The sequence below is a fragment of the Ambystoma mexicanum genome, chromosome 2p (assembly GCF_040938575.1).
Source record: "Ambystoma mexicanum isolate Mex_15411 chromosome 2p, UKY_AmexF1_1, whole genome shotgun sequence".
Taxonomy (NCBI): Eukaryota; Metazoa; Chordata; class Amphibia; order Caudata; family Ambystomatidae; genus Ambystoma; species Ambystoma mexicanum.
In genome coordinates, this window is record NC_090923.1 from 1,138,472,159 (window position 1) to 1,138,493,031 (window position 20,873).

At 45.1% G+C, this 20,873-nt stretch overlaps 1 protein-coding gene across 2 annotated transcripts in view; it reads left to right on the top strand.

The window, feature by feature from the left end:
• The first annotated feature begins 2,709 nt into the window (after positions 1-2,709).
• LOC138567224 (5'-3' exonuclease PLD3-like) overlaps positions 2,710-20,873 on the top strand; it is a 323,411-nt gene continuing 305,247 nt past the window's right edge. For both annotated transcript variants that reach the window (XM_069645213.1, XM_069645212.1), the window contains exon 1: positions 2,710-2,859. In XM_069645213.1, coding sequence (XP_069501314.1) covers positions 2,821-2,859 — 39 coding nt within the window. In that variant the 5' untranslated portion in view covers positions 2,710-2,820. The remainder of the gene's footprint in view (positions 2,860-20,873) is intronic.

Consider the following 20,873-nt stretch of genomic DNA (forward strand, 5'->3'; position numbering starts at 1 on the left):
AGACTGATAACAGTAGTTCACCTACTTCTTCTACAGCGATTGCGCTCCCCATCCTGCCTATTCCACGTTTTTTTCAGGGGCACTGCAGACGGGGGAGGACCAGACAGTATGGGGCCCCCCAAATGCGAACCTAACAGTCGAATTAAACATAACAACAGGGTTGGTGATCCCCCTTTTTTATTTGACTGACTATTGTCTGTCCGAGCAAGAGATTAGTGCCCTTAGTAAAGGACTCAGTTTTGTCCCAATTGCTCGAGTAAACAATTTTGAAACAGAAGTAGAACTGAGAAGATTTTTTAGATCAATACGTCTCAGATTCTTCTTTCAAACATTAGACAAGCCAGCTGTCAGTGCCTGACTGACACTCTCCAAAGAGACACAGGAGGATTATACTCACAGACTGGAGATCCACTGAAAACCTTTGGGACCCTCGTTAACCAGTGTTTCCCCAACCCGCAACAGCTCGGACCCCCTCAACTTGAGGGAGACCTTCCCAGCAATACACCGTGCTGTAAAACCTGGGTCAGATGGGTGATTTACTTGAAAGGTCGTATGACCTGGCCACCCTGGATTTACACTGAGCTCTTAGGGAACAAGGGAAAGGTGGATTATGATAATACACAAGGGGGAACCAAACAGACAGTCACAGGCTGAAGTATACCAGTACCAACCTGGTGTGCACAGTGTATCACCTAGGATCTTGCATCAACAGGTAGAGTGAAGGTTAATCCAACTTGTACTCTCAACAGGGTCTTCTACTACAAAGAAGGTAACCAGAAATCCCTAGTGAGACTAGGATATGAGGAAAACAAAATATCAATACCAGGAGTTAAGAAAGGGCAAAGGTAGGATTTACCATGTGGTGAGGTCTGGAAGTCCTGGGAATCCAAGTCTCCGTAGATAGAGGACAAACGTAGAGGGAAGGGGGAAAGTTAGTGAGGGGCTTACCCGGGCGGAACGACAGACGTACTAGAGACGGGTTGCAGCACACTAGCCTGCAGCAGAGAGTCCCAAAGTCCTTGTGCTGTTCTGAATAAAATGATGTTTTGGCCTGATATGGTATCAAGGGGATAAGGTGACCTGCTGGTTAACAGGAAATGGCTAACATTGAGCCAATCGAGACAAGGGAAAAACATACCTAATCGTACAAATTTGCAATAATGAGTCCTTAAACGAGTAGTCTCTGAAATGGGAGCTTTACACTTTAGCAATATTGACAAAATAGTCTTAAGAGCAGAGAGAGAGGGACATCAAGCTTCGAAGTTATATAAACTTGTTATGCCAACCAAGGCAAATAACATAACTCATCACCGTTGGCTGCTTGGCCACAGAGGTTAGATGGGGAGATGTCTGCTACACGCTGGGCAACTTTATGTAAGAATGTTGCCTGTCCTCATTGAGTTTGGGTGAAAGATTACGGCAGATTAAGATTCTGCATAGAATCAATTGGACACCTGAGCGCTTGTGTAAACGGGGTCTTGCTGACACAGGTGATTGCAGGGGGTGTTTGCACCAGGCTGGGACCCTGAAGAATATGCTTTGGGAATGTAACAAGGTGAGATTATTTTGGGGTGAGCTGATTGTAATATTCAACAGAGTTTTGAGGCTGTCACTGGACTATGGTTTTGAGACGTTAATATTGGGTGAAGACAACCTGGTTGAGGATTTATCAGGTGCACAAAAAAAAGTGGCTTTTCAGGAAAGTCTTAATGGCCAAGAAGTTAATTTTAAGGAACTGGACAACTGTGATCCGTCTTAAGGTGGACGTATGGATGGATGGATGAATGAGATAATGAAGCTTTCACTCAAGGAGAGAGTCATTTACAGGAGCCAAAAGAATTGTAGACTGATGTAATTTGAGGGAGATTTTGGGAAATATAGGGATACTGGTAAAGACCGGTCGTGGTATCGAAGAGACACGGTTGGGATTTGGGGGGATTACAACATGTTCATATGTATCATTGTCTACTGCTGGGCTTTTACTTTGATGCATTTTCGCGATAAAAATGTTAGTAAATATATAACTGCGATGAGAGTAGGCAGGTGAGGAGTAGACGAAAATGGTGTAAAGGATTTGTCAGATAATCTGTAATTGGTGGATCACCAGTATAAAATATGCAGTCTCCATACTGAGTTGCAGGAAGTACAAGGAAGCAACTGCTGAGTTATCTGTGTACACACTATCTCTAAGCAGTTGCATCTGGCACTTGAATATGTATGGGTTTAGGGCTACTTAAAAAAGCAGTATAAATCTGCAGAGTTGACAAATACCTTCCAGTGAGTGTTGAAGACGCATAGAGCTTTTAGCAAAGATCGTTGAAGTGCCATTCCATTAGTTGGCCTTCGGCTCACTTCTAACGAGTAACATTATCATATAAAGGATGTGTTTGATTGCTACTAATGTCTGGATCGTGTTGGACTCTAACTTTGGTGCGATTCGCCGCCCGGGACGGGTCTCCACCTCTCTCTGCGCCTTGCTATATGTCAACAGCAGACGAGTGGAGATGATTAAAGAGAGTTCTAACTCAGTGGGCATCGCTCTGAGCCGGTGCCCCTCCCTCCCAACCCAGGCCATTCTCGACTTGATACTATGCAATAAAAAGGCATTTTATTGGCATGCCAAGTATTTTCAAAGTGAAAACCGATCCACTGAGCACGAAAAGTATACTCCTCCGCCCGCCCTCTTGAGCTGTCACTTCAGTGGGAGGAGCCACGCAGTTTGAATCTTCAACGTCTGGGGAGCAGGAGGGATTTCCCGCCTCCCACAGTGACCCCCCTTGATCCTGCTGCTCCCAAAGTCTCGACCACCCAGAGAGAGCCATGAAGAAGAGTCCGGTGAGGCGCTCCGACCGCCTGCGGGTGAGTGCCGCCCGCCCCCGTGTCACACTACTTACTACGCTGCCTACAGGTGCCCCGCCGAGGTGGAAGGGTGTGCGAGCCACTCAGCCTCTCCACCGTCTCGTAAACCGAGCCTCTTCGCCGTTGGCACCTCACTCCATGGCTGCCCCGAGCCCCCTCTCGGTGGGGATATTGTGCCCTTTTGGGGAGGACCAGGACCCCCTCCCCTCCGAGTGGGCATGCTGTTTCGGCATCGAGTATGCTCTGCATCCAGTGCTGCAAGTGTACGCTGTTGTGTTTCGGTACCCGCTCACTTGCAGGATGGTATGCCGTCACTCTGGCAGTGTCTCATCTCTGTGCGCGGTTATTATGTATCCGCAGGTGGCGTTATAACCAGCTGTCATTGTGTGGCACACCTGCTTCAGGTTGTTTTGTCTGATAGAGACACAGAACGGGAGCACCACGTACCCTTCTTTCCACTGCGAGCAGACCATGTACTTTTGCCACGATGTTGCGTGCAGTTGTTTTGCATTTCGCAGTAAACACGAAAATTGCACAGAAGGGAACGAAGTTCTCTTAACTGCACGCGTTGCCAGATCTCCGTGCAATTACGCATTTTCAAACATGAGCCCCCGTAGCGATTAATATCTTTGGCGGTCTGCTCCGTTTCCTCGGCGAGAGATTATATATTCCGCGGATATTTTCGGTGCTTTTGCTGCTCGGGTGTGCAGGGTGTCTTTAAGATGCGTACTGCTACCCTCCCCTGCCCTCCTTGTGTTTTCGCTATCTCATTACAGTGAAGGTAGTAAACTCACTCGCCGTGAGGCTTTTATGTTGCCACTCAGAAGATAATTTGCTTTTCATCATAGAGGATATCCCGTGGCACCTCACTGCGAGGATACTCGGTGTTTACCCCGCTCTGGCCATATCTGATGTGACCTCAGTGGGCGGGTCTGTTGGGTTTCCTCTTTATGAGGTAGTTTTCGATTTCCCCCTGAGCATTTTCTGTATCTCATTATAACTAAATGTATTATATAATCTGAGGGTGAGTGCCTTATTCCATCACACTCAAGACGTTGCCTGTTTTCTCACCGAGAGGGTATTCTGTAGCTCCTCAGTGGGTACATATTCTGTTTCCTCATTCAGCCGCTATACCCGTTCAAAGTCGCCGTTGCTGTATAGAGATCTGCATCAGGGGCGAAATGAAACTTACATTTTCGGCGGGGGGGGGGGGGGGTTTAAGTTGTGATGAGAGGAGCCACGTCAGAAAATAGGCGGGGCAAGGCAATCGCAATATGCAAAGAGGCGATGGAAATCTTTCTTGAAAGTAGCAGCTTTAAAGTTTTACTGCATTTGTTCAAGTTCGTTTTTCTGAACACACATAGTAAAACTTTAACACTGCCAGTTTCGGGGAAAGGCTTCGCTCACCTCTTTGCTTAACAAAATGCAAGTGCTCACATCTAGGGGTGCACCTAGGCTAAAATGTAGGTAGGGGATAACCCTTCAAATGTTCTGAGAGGCGTTAACTTCAGAGACAGTGGAGGAGAGTCAAACTTACTTGTGTAGCTGCATCTAACTTCATTACTCATTGTAATGAGGCTATTCTATTGCAGCTTCAATGTTACAATTAGTTAACTCTCTCCTTTAAGTCTGAAACAGCCACTTCTTGCAGATCCTGAAGGTCCTAGAAAGTGTGAAAATGACAGATGGTGTCCCAATGGAAGCCTCAATATCATGCAAATAACAAGGGGGAGACTCTGCCAGACACTAGGACTGGTTAGAAGAGCCTTACCCAGAGTCTTTAGCTGACTATCTTTCACAGAGGAGAGATATCCCAAACATATCATCTTTGTCCTGCCCTGGGGCAGTCCAGCACTGAAATGCTAGGCAATTCTCCTCTGAACAAGAGTACCAACAGCAACCCCAGACATGTGTTTCGGTCTGGTTGAACCTCATCCGTAGGGTGGATCTGTGCCTCTCTAACAATAGTGAGCAAGGGGTCCATGTCTGGATTCCCCTAGTAATCCTGGGTGAAACCCAACGTTACTTAAACTATGCAAATAACAAGGGGGGTCCTGGGAGACCCCCTTGTTAGCTTCAATATCATAGCATAACAGGACCTTGCAGAGTGTGGGGCAGTACCCTGGATGGCCCAAGCAAGTTCAGTGGCTGGGAGCAACAGAGGAGAAAATGTAATGTTGGTTCTACCCACAGTTATTCCGCTGTACTAGAATCTCTGGTGCACTGACTGGCTGGTGAGACTATGTCTGCCTGAAGTGTTACGAGACTGGGCGAGGGCCACTGCAGCAATAATGCAATTCTATGTGGCAGTATTGGAGCCACTAGCAGAGGAGCACCAGGGTGTACCAATTTGTCTCTTCACTTATTAAAACTGTCCTATTGTAAGGGTGTAAATGTAATCACTTATAAGCACTCCAATTTTTTCAGTTGAAGTTAGGGTGAGATTACATTTTTGCGGAAGGATTGCACACTTGCGCTAAAAAGCAAAGCAGGGATTTTAACCCAATCTTTCAATTTGGGCACAGCCACCTTCTTCCATGCTTTACTTGGAACAAATATTTAAGTTTTGGGTGTCAAGACCTACAATAATACTGTCCTGTAGAGTTCACTTGCAAAATACACAAATTGCATAGTAAAGCATCATGGCAAAATGTAAATCCTTATAGCAGCATGTTGGGCCAAAATAATATCAGTGTACCTTTTATTTTCCACATCCTGAATGGAAAACTATGAGATGCAAAAGGCAAAATATCCATTACCCACTTTATTTTCAGCGCTTTAAGATGCACAATAAAATAAGTTGTGTCATAAACTCACTTAGGTTTGGAGATTAGTCTCAAACTTCCAGCGTGGTGATATGTATGGTTTTAAGAACATTCAACTAAGGACATCAAAGCAAACTTCACATTTTAGCATATCAAGCTATTAGACGTTATGGGTATAAACACATTTTCAAAGGGTGCTTTATTGTGTTGCTCGCTTTAACTGTCACAGATTTGCAAGGTGACTGGCACTGGCATTTTAAGGAATCTTGGGGCCAGGGGCTTAGACTTCTTTGGGCCCCCCTCTGAACCAAAGAAATTGCGGGATAACAAAATCCCTGGTCACTGCCCACACATTGCGATCACAGCCCAGAGCTTGACGTTATGACCGGCAGCAATAAAAATATGCATGGGGCTCCGTACCAGTCCTCCTTACCCTCTTCAGACTAGCCGGAATCTGAATAATAAACACGCAGCATTGGAAGGGCAACATATTCAGTCAGGCAGAATGAGGGTACTTGTGTTCAAGCATAGGTTCCCGGAAACATTTCGTCAATAGCAGCCACGAGAAAGTGTAGTTCAAATGCAGGGCACAGATAAGAAGCCGTATGAAAAAGGCACACATACCCCAGCATGATATATGATTGGTTATTTATAATGCGCTTAATACCCAGAGGTTTCTAAGCACAGACCTGGGGATTGAACCTGTGATGCTCCGTATCGTCTTGCTTCCAAGGCGAGCACGTTGCCCCTGAGCTATCCTCCCGAGCATAGAGAGAAGACTCAAATTAGCAGTCTCATTAAAAGTAAAAGTGCTCAACCATGTGCACAGATTGCGTAGATTGTGGATATAAATTGGAAGCTACGGTTTTCAAGTGATTTTGCTATTAGTCAGCAAAGAAACAAATGGCTTTGTGGTGTGCGATATATCAATGGTCGTGATTATTACATACAATTGAACACTACCCAGTAAAACAATGAGACTTTTTTGAAGAGCATACCCTTAAAACCAAATGACTTTAGAGAATGAGAGCCAGATTCTTGGCTAGGTGTACATTGCTGAAAATGTCGGATTATGGTTTACTGACCTATTCGGTAAAACACCTATTCTGATTGTCTAGGATTTCACAGACGGAGCACACAATGTGCCAGTTCAGGAACCTGTGCACCTGTTGCCAGCATTGGCTGGAAACCAACCTGACAACCACCTGTTTCGAAAACAGATAATTTGCATGTGGATTCTGGTGTCACTGCTCTACATTAGTGACAGTGTAAAAATGTCAGACACAAAGACTACCTCCTTTGGTGGTGGTCCGCTTATTGCACTTAAAGCTATTGTAGAAGAGTGTGACCAGAGAACAGAGTTAAGGCCATCCACCTCCCTCCCAGTCACAACCTATCGTACACATTTAACTAGACTTGTCATTGCACTGGGAGAACATGACATATTAAGTGTTTAAAAAAAAAAGAAAATCTCACACAAGTACGCCTGATCCTAATTGTGTTGGTTTAAGTAATTGAAAATAACTCTGCAACGTTCCTATAATGATCTGTTTATTGTTTTGTAGGGTTTTGGAGGGAGGGCCTGGTGAGGATTGTTCCACATTGCTGTGGAAAGCTTAAAAATCAATGGAATGCAAAAAGGGATGGTTTTAAATTGTGAATGTTGTGCAGTTATATGAAACTGCTGCCGAAAAAACGTGCTCTCCGCCCATTAATTAAAAAAAAAAACAGGCGAAATACAGGCAGTTTGTGACACCGCAGTATCGGTCTCTGCACCGATGCCCAGGACCCCCCGAGAATGAGGGTGGTGTCGGGGGGTTTCTCCCGGGGTCGGCTGGGCCTTCCGCGGTCCTCCGGGCTGGGAGGCCCCAACTCCTCCCGCGTATCCCAAAAATGAGTCTGAGACACACACAAGAAGCAAGGTGTTACTGCTGTTTATTGAATAACGGCAGGGATGGGTCTAGGATCGTACGCGTCCGTCCAGACTCTCGAAATTCGTGGGGCTCGCAGGCCCCTTTTTGCCTCAGTATGACGCGCTACTTGCGTCACCTGGGAAAGTTAGCAAAAACCTATCGCCACTCTGGATTGGTCGCTCGAGTAGTAGGGTTAGTATAGCTTAAGTATAGAGAACGCTGTTAGTGGTTAAGGGTCAGTCAGGTGGTATACTTGGGTTGTCCCTTCTATTAGATACTTGAAAATTGTTACACGAAGACCCCTAATGATTGGCTATGCTTAATGGCGTCAGTGATGAGTGCCCCATGTTCTGATTGGTCCACTCGCGAGCCCCCCACCCTGGGACCATCGTTGTTCCCAGCTCGCGGTGTACCTGTCATTTGCAACAATATGTAACTATGTGTTTGTGCAGACAATGCGTGGATTTGCTCATATGCCTGAGAGCAGACCATTCCCATCGCGGTAGGTGTCCATTGGGTCATTTCATTGTTGCAGCCTGTGTCTCAAACGTGGGACCCAGGCGACTTCTCCCTCCTGGGTCTGGCACCCTGTCAGGTTTGGCTTGGTCACGTGAGGAGAGACCGTGGTTGAGGCAGAATTCTGCACATTTAAGTTGTACTTTCCACTGTGTGTCTGGCTTAGCTTGCAGGTGCGACCTTGGCTTTGGCTTGTGGCATGCGAGTTGCAACATTGCCCCCTTTGGCTGTCAGTTCTCGCTGGGCTCATTCTGCAGGGTCAGCAATTGTACTCTTGCTCGTTCAATGTTCGTGGAGGCTCTTGCTTGCGGCCTACTTGGGCCTGGTGCATAGGTGGGGAGGTTTAATGCACGGCACTTTAAGTTGCGGTATCACATTGCTTCATAGGCGGGACCATGTCTACGTTGTATTTTCATCACAATGCAAGGGTTAGGAGAAGCGTCAGCAAGCATTTTAGATGAGTGCTCTGTGCGTCTTGCGTTTCTGCATTTTGAAAAACCTATGTGAAAAATAATAAAGATGCGCGTCAGTGGGTGTGTCCGTCACCTACGTCATAGCACTGAATATGTTCTTCGTGTGGATTGGTGTGGGGGTGTACAGTGTGCATGGTTGTACGGGTGTTCTGACAGTTGGCTAGGTCGTCATGGCATCTCTAACGATGTGTTTATTTACTGTTGAAGGGTTTAGTCGAGTTCATCCATGCCGCAGGTGTCGGCTTGAGCAGGGCAGGCTGGTGGGCAGGCTGATGGGCACATCCGTATGTTCCTGTACCAGGGTATTTGGTCGTTTGGTAGGTAGGCAAATTCATCTCGTGGCGGGTGTCTGGGTCGCGATCCTCTAGGCCAGGGGCGTGAGGAGATTGGGGGGGAAGTCTTTTCTCCCATTCTCCCACTTCAGTGGCAAAAAAAGGCACAATGAAGATCTCTCTGCGCCTTGAACAGAATCGGGCCCTGAGAATTTTCAACAGTTTACAGACTTGATGTGGACAAGTTAGGCAAAACAAAATTAAATGAGTTGCCCAGGATCATGCATGTTGGTTAAGAGGTGAAGCTGAGATTCAAGCCCAATCTGCAATTTCTGCACTTGACCACATTGTTTCCAAGTTCTTACGATAGAGCAAGGTTCAATTATTTGTGAGTGTTTCATTTTCATGAACTAAAATAATGCCTTATTGATTTAAGAACTGATTTGGAAAGTACACAATTCACATAACCCAATAGGACAACATTTAAAAACAAAATGTTGAAGACGTATTTTATGCAAAAGGACAGCGCCACGATGCCTTCGTGTTGCTGCGCACTATATAAATGTGAATAAATAAATTGATTCTAGCTTCTTTTTCACTATCACCAAGGTAAGTATAAAAGCGCCACACTATTAATTGATGTGAGCTTTAACCACTTGATCTGGGATTTACAATTGTATTTTAAAGCTTTACATACACCAGAAAGACATAATCCAAGACTGTTATTTAGTCTGTGCAGAAGTAACTTTCAAATTGTAGAATAAGGCAGACCTTTTGCCAAATGAGCAGACTAGAAAATATGTTTGCCAGAGGTCTGTGACAATTGCTTGGTTCTCTTCTGTCCCTTCCACTCAAATGGCCTACATGAAAAGAAATATGAAGCAGTAGGCTAAACAACACCACCCGTAAGTGAGAAGGCAAACCTTTTCACAGGAGACAGCACAGCACAGTACAATACAGTGGCATAAGAAGATTTGTTCAGGATCACTGTATCTTCTGCTGGAAAAGCTGGGCTATGAGCCTCAACACTTTGGCTCCAGTGTCTCAAATTTGACAACCTAATCACCTCTCCCACAATGTATGCTCCTCATTGGGAAGTGGTTACCCGTTTTAACAACCATCATTTGGAGGAACAAAGCTCTACACCTGCACCAGATGGATGCTATGTCCCTTGCAATATCTAGTGCTGGTGCAATTAGATTGCTGTGTAGCACACGTTAAGTGTTACTATCACAAAAGTATGTATACATGCACGTTTATCAGTTTATCAACCTCAGACATAGGAAAGGGTCAGCAACATCCTAGCTGCAGGTTTGACACCTCAGCAGCACACCATAAAACATGGTATGTGTTATTTTAGTTTTGTAAAACAAATGGGCACTGACCCATCAATCAGGCAGCTATGTGGGGGCCCCCTCCAAGGTGGGGGCCCTGCCACGTGCCCCTTGTGCCCTCCCATAAAGACATCTGTGGTGACTGGTGGTTTTTCAGTTGGAAATTCACCATCATGCATAAGAAAGGCTATGCTGCTGATGACAAAAGAAACGTGTTGTTGAGTTTATCAGGGACGCAGCCTGTGTGTCTCAGGGGGGTGTGACTCTGGGAAATGGCTTGATCATCCGACCCGAGCAGATAGATTTGCCTCAGAAGAAACGAAATGCGCCCAGAAGCATGTTCCTGATCCTTTGAACTGTTAAAGGGCACGAAAGCCCCGCCCCTCAGCTAACATTTTGGGGGGCAAAGGGTGGACTTCAGCCCGGTCAGCTCAATGACATTGCATGCCTGCTCTTCCACTGGTCTGTACTGTAAAACTTCACTCATAAGCGACCCCAATTTGCCAATTTTTGTCATGAAAATTGCTGTATAATTGTTCAGAACTCCTAATATTCATCCAACCCAGAGCATTTTAATGAAACCTACAAGATTGAGCAGCGTTTCTATGTCAGAGGAACCTCATTGCAACTTTGACAGTTTGAGGGCCAGGTAAACATTACAAAAAGCTTTCAAACAGGACGCAAAACAGAGGTGTCGCGCAATTCACCAGTAAAATAAGCACCACGAAAGAGGCCCATTTTGTTTCAGCGTCTCCTCATATGGATTCACTGCGCCTTGATCCAGTGGCTATATTCACACAAGGACAAAATATTTACGATACATATGCATAGAAAAATATCCATGGTATTCCCCCACACTGCTGATGTTCATAGAATGAAAGTGGAAACGCCACTATAGGGCACCAAATAATTGTATTTAATAGTTACTATCGCCAGTTTTAATGCATGTGTATTCAGGCCCAGCTAGCACAAACCTGCCAGTTTAGAATATGCTATTTCTAAGATCACATGGACCAGTTTACAGCTTACCCATTTAGCACATTGTCAGTTTACAAGCAAGACATTTTGCTCGCTTGCAGATGATTTCCACTTTTAATGTGGTCTATACAAATTGGGTCAACCCCTTCTTTTTTGTTCACGGGGGAGGGGTTTTCTCGCAAAATGGGGAGGTACTTTTAGAGAAAACCAACCTGCGAGTTATCAGCTACCCCTCCAACTCTTGTGCAGACCAAGTAGCCAAATCTGGAAAAAGTGCAGTTAGAAAACAAGTGCTGCACAACACCTCTGCTTCAAATCCTTCATAAAATCAATGTATTCAAAAAACATATATTACATATACACATTTACTTTAACAGACATCAAAACCAGATTACCACTACCTACAGTGGTGTACAAAATGTGTTCATGAAAGGTTAATTCATTAAAACAGATTTGAAAATAAGCTAAACAATAGGCTTACACATGATGTGTTCCTTCTCTTTAGAGAGCATCAGTGCAAACTCAATATCCTTAAAGTGTGGCTAGGGTATAAAAGTGCTATATGTGCAAAATGAGACTTGTTTGGAAACATTTACTATTTTTGCAAATGGGACCATGCATACAGATATAACCTGAAGCACCTAACAGCTATATCTAGGTATTATTGTGCAATCCAGGATAACATTACTGCCAGACTATTGGTTTCTGTGTACAATTCCCCGCATCATTGTTATTTTACCATTCTGCTTCTAAGAAGGATATATTATGCAAAATATAATTGTCGACACAAGCTGTTTTCGGCCCAAAATGTGGGATCCGCCCTTTCTTGGCATTCTTCTTAGATTGTATAAACTCGGGCCTTCATCAGGAGAGATATTTATTCGGAGTGCGATATGTAAATCGCTGACTACCGCTTCGTCTTGTCTTCCTTGGTCTGTTAAATAACAAATCCAGAAATGCAACTAGTGAGTGAGGCTATCTAGGTTAGAGTCCTTTACCAGACTCACTTTCCATCTTGGACTACTGACCTTGGCTTGTTTCTCATTCGGATATGGTGATTTATTTCTTATTCTAGAGTACTGGTTCTCACTTCCTAATCAAATTTACTTAATTTGCCGCCCACCTAGAACCATAATATGTTGTTAGTTTGTAACCATGCATTTATGTTTTGGTTTCACATTTATTTTTTCTAAATTCTCTTCTGTGCCAAAATTAATTGATTGTGTCAGTATGGACCACCTTCGCTGTTCTGTCGGCAAGTGCTTATTAAATTAGACTGCTGTGTCTGATTGTCTCAGTGATCTCTGTTCCCATTCATACGGATCCTAATCGGGAAAGGTGAGAAAAGTGAGCAGCACTCGTCGCCCAAAGGAGACCTGCGAATTTAAGTTGGGAAGCGGAATGCACACCACTGCTGAATTTAAGAATCCCCTTCTGCCATCTTTTAACGGGGCACGATAATTGCTTCCCAAATTGAGAAGGGTAGGCAAGGCTGGATTATGCAGATTAACTCAGGAAGAGCAGAGCACTCCAGCTTCCCACACCACCATTACCATCCCCATAAAACAGGCAGATTTAACAAACTTCCAGGCAGCCCAGTCCAGGGCTTTGCTCTCAGCGAGCCATAGTTCAAACCACCGCCTCTTTGAATTCCCACAGACCCTCGCCACTCCCAAGTTTCTGGCCTGCAGAACATGGCTTTTTGGGGTTTAGCGTGCAAGTAGATGGGTGTTTGCTCTCCTGGTCCCTTGAGTATGGTTTTAATGCACCCAGATGAAGAATGACACTCCGGCATTGTGGAAGACCTGAAATCCGGACCATCCCGGAACCGAAGGCATACACTGTCACTAGAGCATGCCACACCAGCAGGTGCCAGAATGAAATATCTGGCCCACTCTTCTGTACGTATCCTGTTTCTCTGTCTGTATTTTCATACAGCCTTTTCTTGCCTGGGGCGCTCCCGATCTTTTCAGAATTACTATTCTGGAGATTTTGTGGCAGAAATTGAACATCCTGCTGGGCAGTAAAAGCTGACATGTTGCAGGGGTCCACTTGAGCACATCTCAAGCACATTAAAACTATGTACCAATTTCGGTTGGGTGATATTGTATGTAAATATGTGCTCTGTAAAGCACTTTGGATAGAGGCGCTATATAAATAACACATCATTATCACTACGCACCACTTTTAGTAATACCCATCTATCTCTCTGAGACTGCCCTCAATTAAACATTCCCTTCTACTTTAGACATTTTAGAATTTACCCTCATAATCACTGCAATACAGATCTATGGTCTAGTTTGCCTGGATGGAGTGGGTGGGCAGAGGGACAGACAATGCCTACCTCTCTCCACATTGTCAACCTCAACTCTGTGGCCCAACCCCTCAAGCTAGGGTCCTAACTGCAACTGGTGCATAAGGATAGGAACAGGCATCAGGATGCTTTGTTGGAGGAGTACAACAAGAACCCATTACGCAAGGCTGAGATTTAGCTTTTTCCTTGATGACATGGTGTGAACTGGCCTGAAACTGTAGGATCCTATGTTTGCCGAGGGATGACTGCAGGCTCCTGTATGCCATCCAAGGCAGAGAATGTAGGCTTCTCAAGTCATAAGGTTGCGCAGCGTATTGCGTGCTAAATTTGAAAGAAGCCAGCCTTCTCGCCAGTCACAAATAAATAATTTGAAAAATCTGGAAACCATGTATAAGGTGATGGCAGATGAGAACCTGAATCTCTTTATGCTTGGTTTCAAATTTTAGTTGAAACCAAGCAGTGGGGGGAAAAGCAATGTACCCCCAGTTTAACCCCAGTGTAATGCAAATTTGGCACAATCTTATTAAATTCAGTTTTACAATCCCACTCTGCGTACGGTTTGGATAAACTCCCCATGAGGCAATGCCAATTTGATTAATCCAAAATATTTTCACATAGACAACCACAGTATAAACCAAACCTAGTTTTCACAAAGTGATCCATTTATAGTCCCCATTGGAAAACCCCAGGATACTTCCCTGTTTGACAAACACGTATACCGCCAGTATGACAACTCCACTTTATGCCAAGTATTTGCACAATAAATGTATTTCCAGTTAGAGAATACCAGTAAACGGCCAGATTGACAATCCGGTATGCTCCCATTGTGCACAATTGCGGTATGCGTCCTGTTTCCACATCTCCCAGATTGACAATTTGAGTGCATTTTGTCATTCACTGTTTTCACAGTGCCAGTATGTTCCCAGTTGAACCTGCGATATGTTACCAATTGGAACCGCTCCATGTGTTCCCAAATAGGCAGTTCCCTCTCCCAATGGACCCCGTTGGAAAAATCCAGGTGTACTCCCAGTTTTACTAACCCAGTCAATGGGTTCTGATGAATTTTTAGAACGGTGCAGTGTAAATATATTTTTTTAAACGTTGTTCTTTTATCAGCACATATCCACCTATAACTTCTATGCTAACAAATTCGTATACAGCAAGTATTTTACAGGTTTATTTTTTTAATTAAGCATTTACATTTGCACTCAAATGTCTGCAGGGTAACGCACACGGAGCTGTGCTCGTGCAGAATAAGCCAAGCTCCATTTTCACCTTCAATGCAAATGGAGCGCTAGTTGCTTCAAAATCAAGGCGACCCACGAGATATAGGTTCCCGAAAACCAAGATAAACCCCATTTACAGTTTGACCGCAAATGGCCCCTGTAGTCCTGGGCTTTTTATGCAGTCTCACACTGCACACACATAGCGTTGATGGGCTCCCCACAGATTAAGCGGAACCACACCTTTGCCTCCAATACATGTAGGTTTATTTGCTAGCGCGCACAAAGACACTCATATGCACGCACGCACGCACGCACGCACGCACGCACGCACGCACGCACGCACGCACGCACGCACGCACGCACGCACGCACGCACGCACGCACGCACACACACACACACACACACACACACACACACACACACACACACACCGTTGATAAACGTTGTTCTTTTATCAGCACATATCCACCTATAACTTCTATGCTAACAAATTCGTATACAGCAAGTATTTTACAGGCTTATTTTTTTAATTAAGCATTTACATTTGCACTCAAATGTCTGCAGGGTAACGCACACGGAGCTGTGCTCGTGCAGAATAAGCCAAGCTCCATTTTCACCTTCAATGCAAATGGAGCGCTAGTTGCTTCAAAATCAAGGCGACCCACGAGATATAGGTTCCCGAAAACCAAGGTAAACCCCATTTACAGTTTGACCGCAAATGGCCCCTGTAGTCCTGGGCTTTTTATGCAGTCTCACACTGCACACACATAGCGTTGATGGGCTCCCCACAGATTAAGCGGAACCACACCTTTGCCTCCAATACATGTAGGTTTATTTGCACACACACACACACACACACACACACACACACACACACACACACACACACACACACACACACACACACACACACACACACACACACACACACACACACACACACACACACACACACACACACACACACACACACACACACACACACACACACACACACACACACACACACACACACACACACACACACACACACACACACACACACACACACACACACACACACACACACACACACACACACACACACACACACACACACACACACACACACACACACACACACACACACACACACACACACACACACACACACACACACACACACACACACACACACACCCCACTTTACTCCCAGATTGGCATTCCCAGCTTTCTAAACTACAGTATATTTCTTTGCACAATTGCAGCACAATCCCTGCATACGTCAAATTTGCCAGTCCCACTATACTTCCAATTTGACAATCTGAGCAAATGGCTTTTTTAGTAATTCCCTGTACACTGTTAAAGCGCCCAAGTTTATTTTCCCTTTTCAGATAATGCGTTTCCTCAGATTGTGGCAATTCCGGTATAACACCCTTTGATAAACTGTGTTCCCCATCCAAACATAATGGCAAATTCCCATTGTAGTGTTTCCCTGTTAGACAATCCAATTGTACTCCAGTTTTCACAAGTACAACCACCGTGTATTCCAATTTGCACAGTCTAAGTAAAAGGTCACCCTGCACAATACCAGGAGATTTACTTTTTTACATTCCAGTTTGCCTATTGCTGCTATACCTTTACACAATTTCTGGTTATGGCCAGATGTATATTTCCAGCATGCACAATGGAATATTCTCTATTACTGGCAATGGCCGTGTACTCCCAGTTTGACGAACCCAGTTTGCACAATCCCAGCGTAGTTTCAGTTTGTCCAGCCTAGTTTGATTTTGATCGCTGTAATATGCTTTCGTTTTGTTAAACACCAGAGCATTCCCACTTTAATAATTCTTATTTCCAGTATGTTACCAGTTTACACAATACCAGTAAACCGCCAGTTTGTCCACTGTACACCCCATTTTGCAGCATTCGCATTTAGTCCAGTTTGTCAATCACAGTATACTCACAAGATTTCAAACGGGTCTCAGTAGATTTCCAGTTGGCTTAATCCCAGTATATTCCCAGTTTCACAATACTAGCACATTCTCAGTTTGCACAATATCGGTATATTCCAAGTTTTACAGTCCAGTTTGTAAAATCCCAGTAAATACCAGGTTTACTGTTACAAAATTCTGATATATGCTACGTGTACAACAGTATATATCCAGTTTGTGCAATCCCCATATAAAACCAAAGAGCCAATCCTATGACAAACACACAGTTCGTGAAACACAAGTGTAGTCCCAGTTGGAATTATGTTGGTATATTCCCTATTTTACAATCCCAATATTTTTGATAACCCAGTATACACCCACATTGCAAAACACCAGTACATTCAAAGCGTTCTATTCCCATTTTGACCATTACAGTATGCACAAAACCCACAGTATACTTCAATTTTTTTTATTTTCTCAAACAATACTAACACAAAAAAGTATACACATTAACGCTTTACTCATCGATCTGCTGTGTGTATCCCTCCTTTCCCCCCTCCGTCCCCGCCCAAGACCACAATATGTCCTTCAAGTCTACCTTTACCAGGCTCCGAATGTTGGCTGCTTGCTTCATCCGTGGTAGCAACTTCCTTACCTGAGTTAAATAATGGCACCGTGAGCACCACCCATTGTTGTAGGTCTTCACTATTATCTAGCTTCTGTTCCCGTAGTGCAGTCTCCCACGCCCCAGTTTCCGCCGCCACCCACTTATAAAGGTCTCCCCACCACATTGCAACACTTGGGCTTCTAGTGTTTTTCCATCCCATGGCAATGCGTCTCTTTGCTAATATGTATGTCAAGTCTTTTAACTTATTCAATGGTTTGTTCTTGCGGCTTTTCTTGTACCTGCCCAAGATACATGCCACTAGGGTTTGTATATCCAATTCAGTATCTGCTTTTGCCACCTTTGCAGCTATCTGTGACCAAAAGGATTGTATTACTCGGCACCCCCAAAACATGCAAGTCATTCCTGCACTTGGTTCTTTGCATTTAGGGCATTCTTTAGTTTCCACCCCCCTTAAACTTGGAGAGCACCTCTGCAGTGAGGTACAGTAGCTGCTGTCATTTGGCATTCCTGGATACCTATTTGTGATGGTGAGTTATGGTTTCCTATGAGGAGTCCTCAAATTCCATGCCCAGTTCGGTTTCCGATTTCGTCTTGCATCTGAGCTCCTCGTTGGTTGTGCAGTCTAATAATGTTTCATAAAGTCTCGATTTCATGGCCCCCTTCAGCAACATTTAGAATGCTTTCTATGGTTCTGTGCTCTGTCTTGGTTCTTGAAGTCGGGCTATCTTTCTATAATTCTTGCTGTGACTGCTCTTTGTAGCAGGAACTGTCCCGCAGGCAGTCCCGTAGATTCGTGCTATTCGACGAAGGTCAGGATCCCCTGTTTGCTCACCAAATCTCCTAGTGTGGCCAACCCGCAGGGCTCCCATCCAGTTCTAATTTCCACTTGTCCTCAGGGTCTGTCCGCCATGGCCGCTGCAATAGGATTCTGGGGAGACATAGGGTCTGCTATCTTCATGGTCTTGCAAACTCGTTTCCAAATCTGGATCCCCAGTTTAGCTAGGCAAGGATGGTTTAGTATTGCGCTTGCCGGGGCCCATAGTAGGTCCCTAAGGAGCATTTGTGGGATGGCGGGTTGTAAATGTCGAGTGTCTGTTGTGGTCTCCTACGCCATCCATTTCACTACGTGCCTCAGTTGCCCTGCCAAATAGTACAGTTCGACATTGGGAATTTTTAGGCCCCCTTTTTCGTAGGGCCTTTGTAATACTTGCAGTGCCACTCTGTGCCTTCCCCCCTGCCAGAGGAATCGTCTGCAGAGCTTCTCTAGTTCTCTAAAGAACCGTGGGGAAATGTTGTAACGCTTACCTTGGGCTCCGCAGGAACACCACTCCTGATAACCTCAACTACTCTTCTCTGGGTGCGTGGTTCTCTCACTAACCCTTTCTTCTTCAATAAGCAGAAAATCTGTGGAATATAACAGGAACTAGTCAATGGTGGGTTCTGTGTAAATAGCAGTAAACTGTCTTCTTACTAGTCAACCCCTCCCTTGCCTACTGATTTCATCTTGCTCACCTCTGTTTATTTTGTAATGGGCTCTCCATCCTGCTTCTGCGCAGGGGCGCAAGTTCTGAAGAAGGGCACTTTTGTGTGTGGGAAGGTACGGGACTACCTCTGGTTAGAAGGGTGGTAAAGAGTATCCCAATAACAACAAGAGATTCTGCAAGACAGCTGGGAATTTCTAAGGTGATTACAATAGACACTAGGTGCGTAGACAGTGATGAAGGTGCTAACCCCAATCCTGAAGGAAATGCTACCTACACCAGTAAATTACCTCAAAATGTTCCATACACAATCTAGGGGTGTATGAGTGAGCTGCACCCTGACGCTCGAACAAACACCACAATAGAGCTATTCCTGTCAAGCGACTCAATATGCACATTTCTTTCCTCACACAAACGCCAAAGGTAACTTGGAGCACAAAGCGTCAATGCTAAACTAGTCGTAATGGTTTGACGCGCTGCGCACTCTCATGCCATGAACTAACGTGACAACTTTGACAAGAAATGCGCCAATTTTTTGTGAAACAATTCCCTCACGCAACCCACAGACTCCGTAATGCTCTGCAGAGTGAAGCGTGGCTAAAACATGCCAACGCTCATAAACAACAAGGATACGCTATTACGAGCTGTAACCATTAACAATGCTTGACATGGGAGCGATACTTGCGGTAAGTAGGAGGTGGCAGGAACACTTCTCCTGAACACTTTTCTCACAGAAGAACGCCAATTCCTCACAGGGCACACGCAACAAGAGGGACCGGAATGAGACACAAAAGGTGAAATATGGAACTACGGAAGGAGAAAACTGAATACAGCGGGCAGAACTATTATAGTGTAACAAAGGACGACTGTGGAATTCGTCAGTAGATGAACCGCGGTAAGCATCCGCTGAGACAGCAAGAGGACGCGAAGCGCAGCACAACAAAGGGGAGGGGCTTAAATACTCAGAGCTCACACCACTAGTCTACACTGCAGTAATCAGGGAAGGCCGCCTGGCGGCCATATTGAGCGATGAGGAAATGCCTGAATTGCAATTGGCCACAGTGTTCCTTCTGCTCTTAGCCCAGGAATGGTACACCGCTGCCCAAGACCTCCTGGGGGAAACTCCATGGAAAAATCCCGTGGTGATGACAAATGTTGAATGGGACGTTACCAAAGCAGTGTAGCAGTCGGGGCAGCGCCACCATTTTGAGGAGGCCAGCCCTTCCCGCCACGGACAACAGCAATTTGCTCCAGAAGTCCATTGATCTCTGTAGGCCTTCTCTAGCTCTCTGTGTTCAGGGTGTGTTCTGTTTTGGGATTACGGTGGATGGTAATTCCCAAGTATTTGAAGGAGCTGGTCTTCCACTGGAGGGCCACGGCAGGGAGTTTTTCGGTACTATCCTCGCTCAAGGCAGCCAGGGGGAAGAGGCATGATTTTTCTTTGTTAATATGGATCCCAGTGTATCTAGAGAACCCATCCAGTGTCTCTAATATGTATGGTAGTATGTGTTCGGGGTTATTCGAGTAAAGTGTCATCTGCGTACATTGACACCAAATGAGCTACTCTGTCTATGACAATGCCCCCGTCCCCATATTCCTGTCTAAGTTTGGCGGCTACCGGTTCAGAGGCTATGATGTATAACATGGGGGGAAAGTGGGCATCCATGTTGTGTGCCCCTGTGTAGCTGCCATTTATCAGAGTATGTTTTGCCCTTGCGCACTCTGGCCATAGGGCCTGTGTGTGAGGTTTGTCCATTTTAGGAAGGCTAGTCCAATCCCCATTTTCGTCATAGTGGCGTATAGCCAGTTCCATCTAACTGAATCGAAAGCTTTGGTAGCGTCCAATGACGCCACAGCGCACTTCTCGGGTCTGCCATTCATACTGTATATGACAGGGTGTAGTCTACGTAAGTTTTCAGACATGGTTCGCCCTGGCACATACCCCGTCTGATCCTGATGGATCAATAAAGGGATCACTTTTCGTAGTCTCCCTGCTAGTAGTGCCGTCAAGATCTTGTCTTGATTTAACACAGACAAGGGCCTATAAGAGCTACACTCCTCCCCGTCCTTCCCAGGTTTTAATAGTGGGACCTCCTTCATGGATTCGGGGAGGGTGCCTACCTCATATGCTGCATTGAAGACTTCGGTTAGAAGTGGTGTGAGGGCCTCTTCGTCTTCCTTGTAAAACTCTCCTGGGAGCC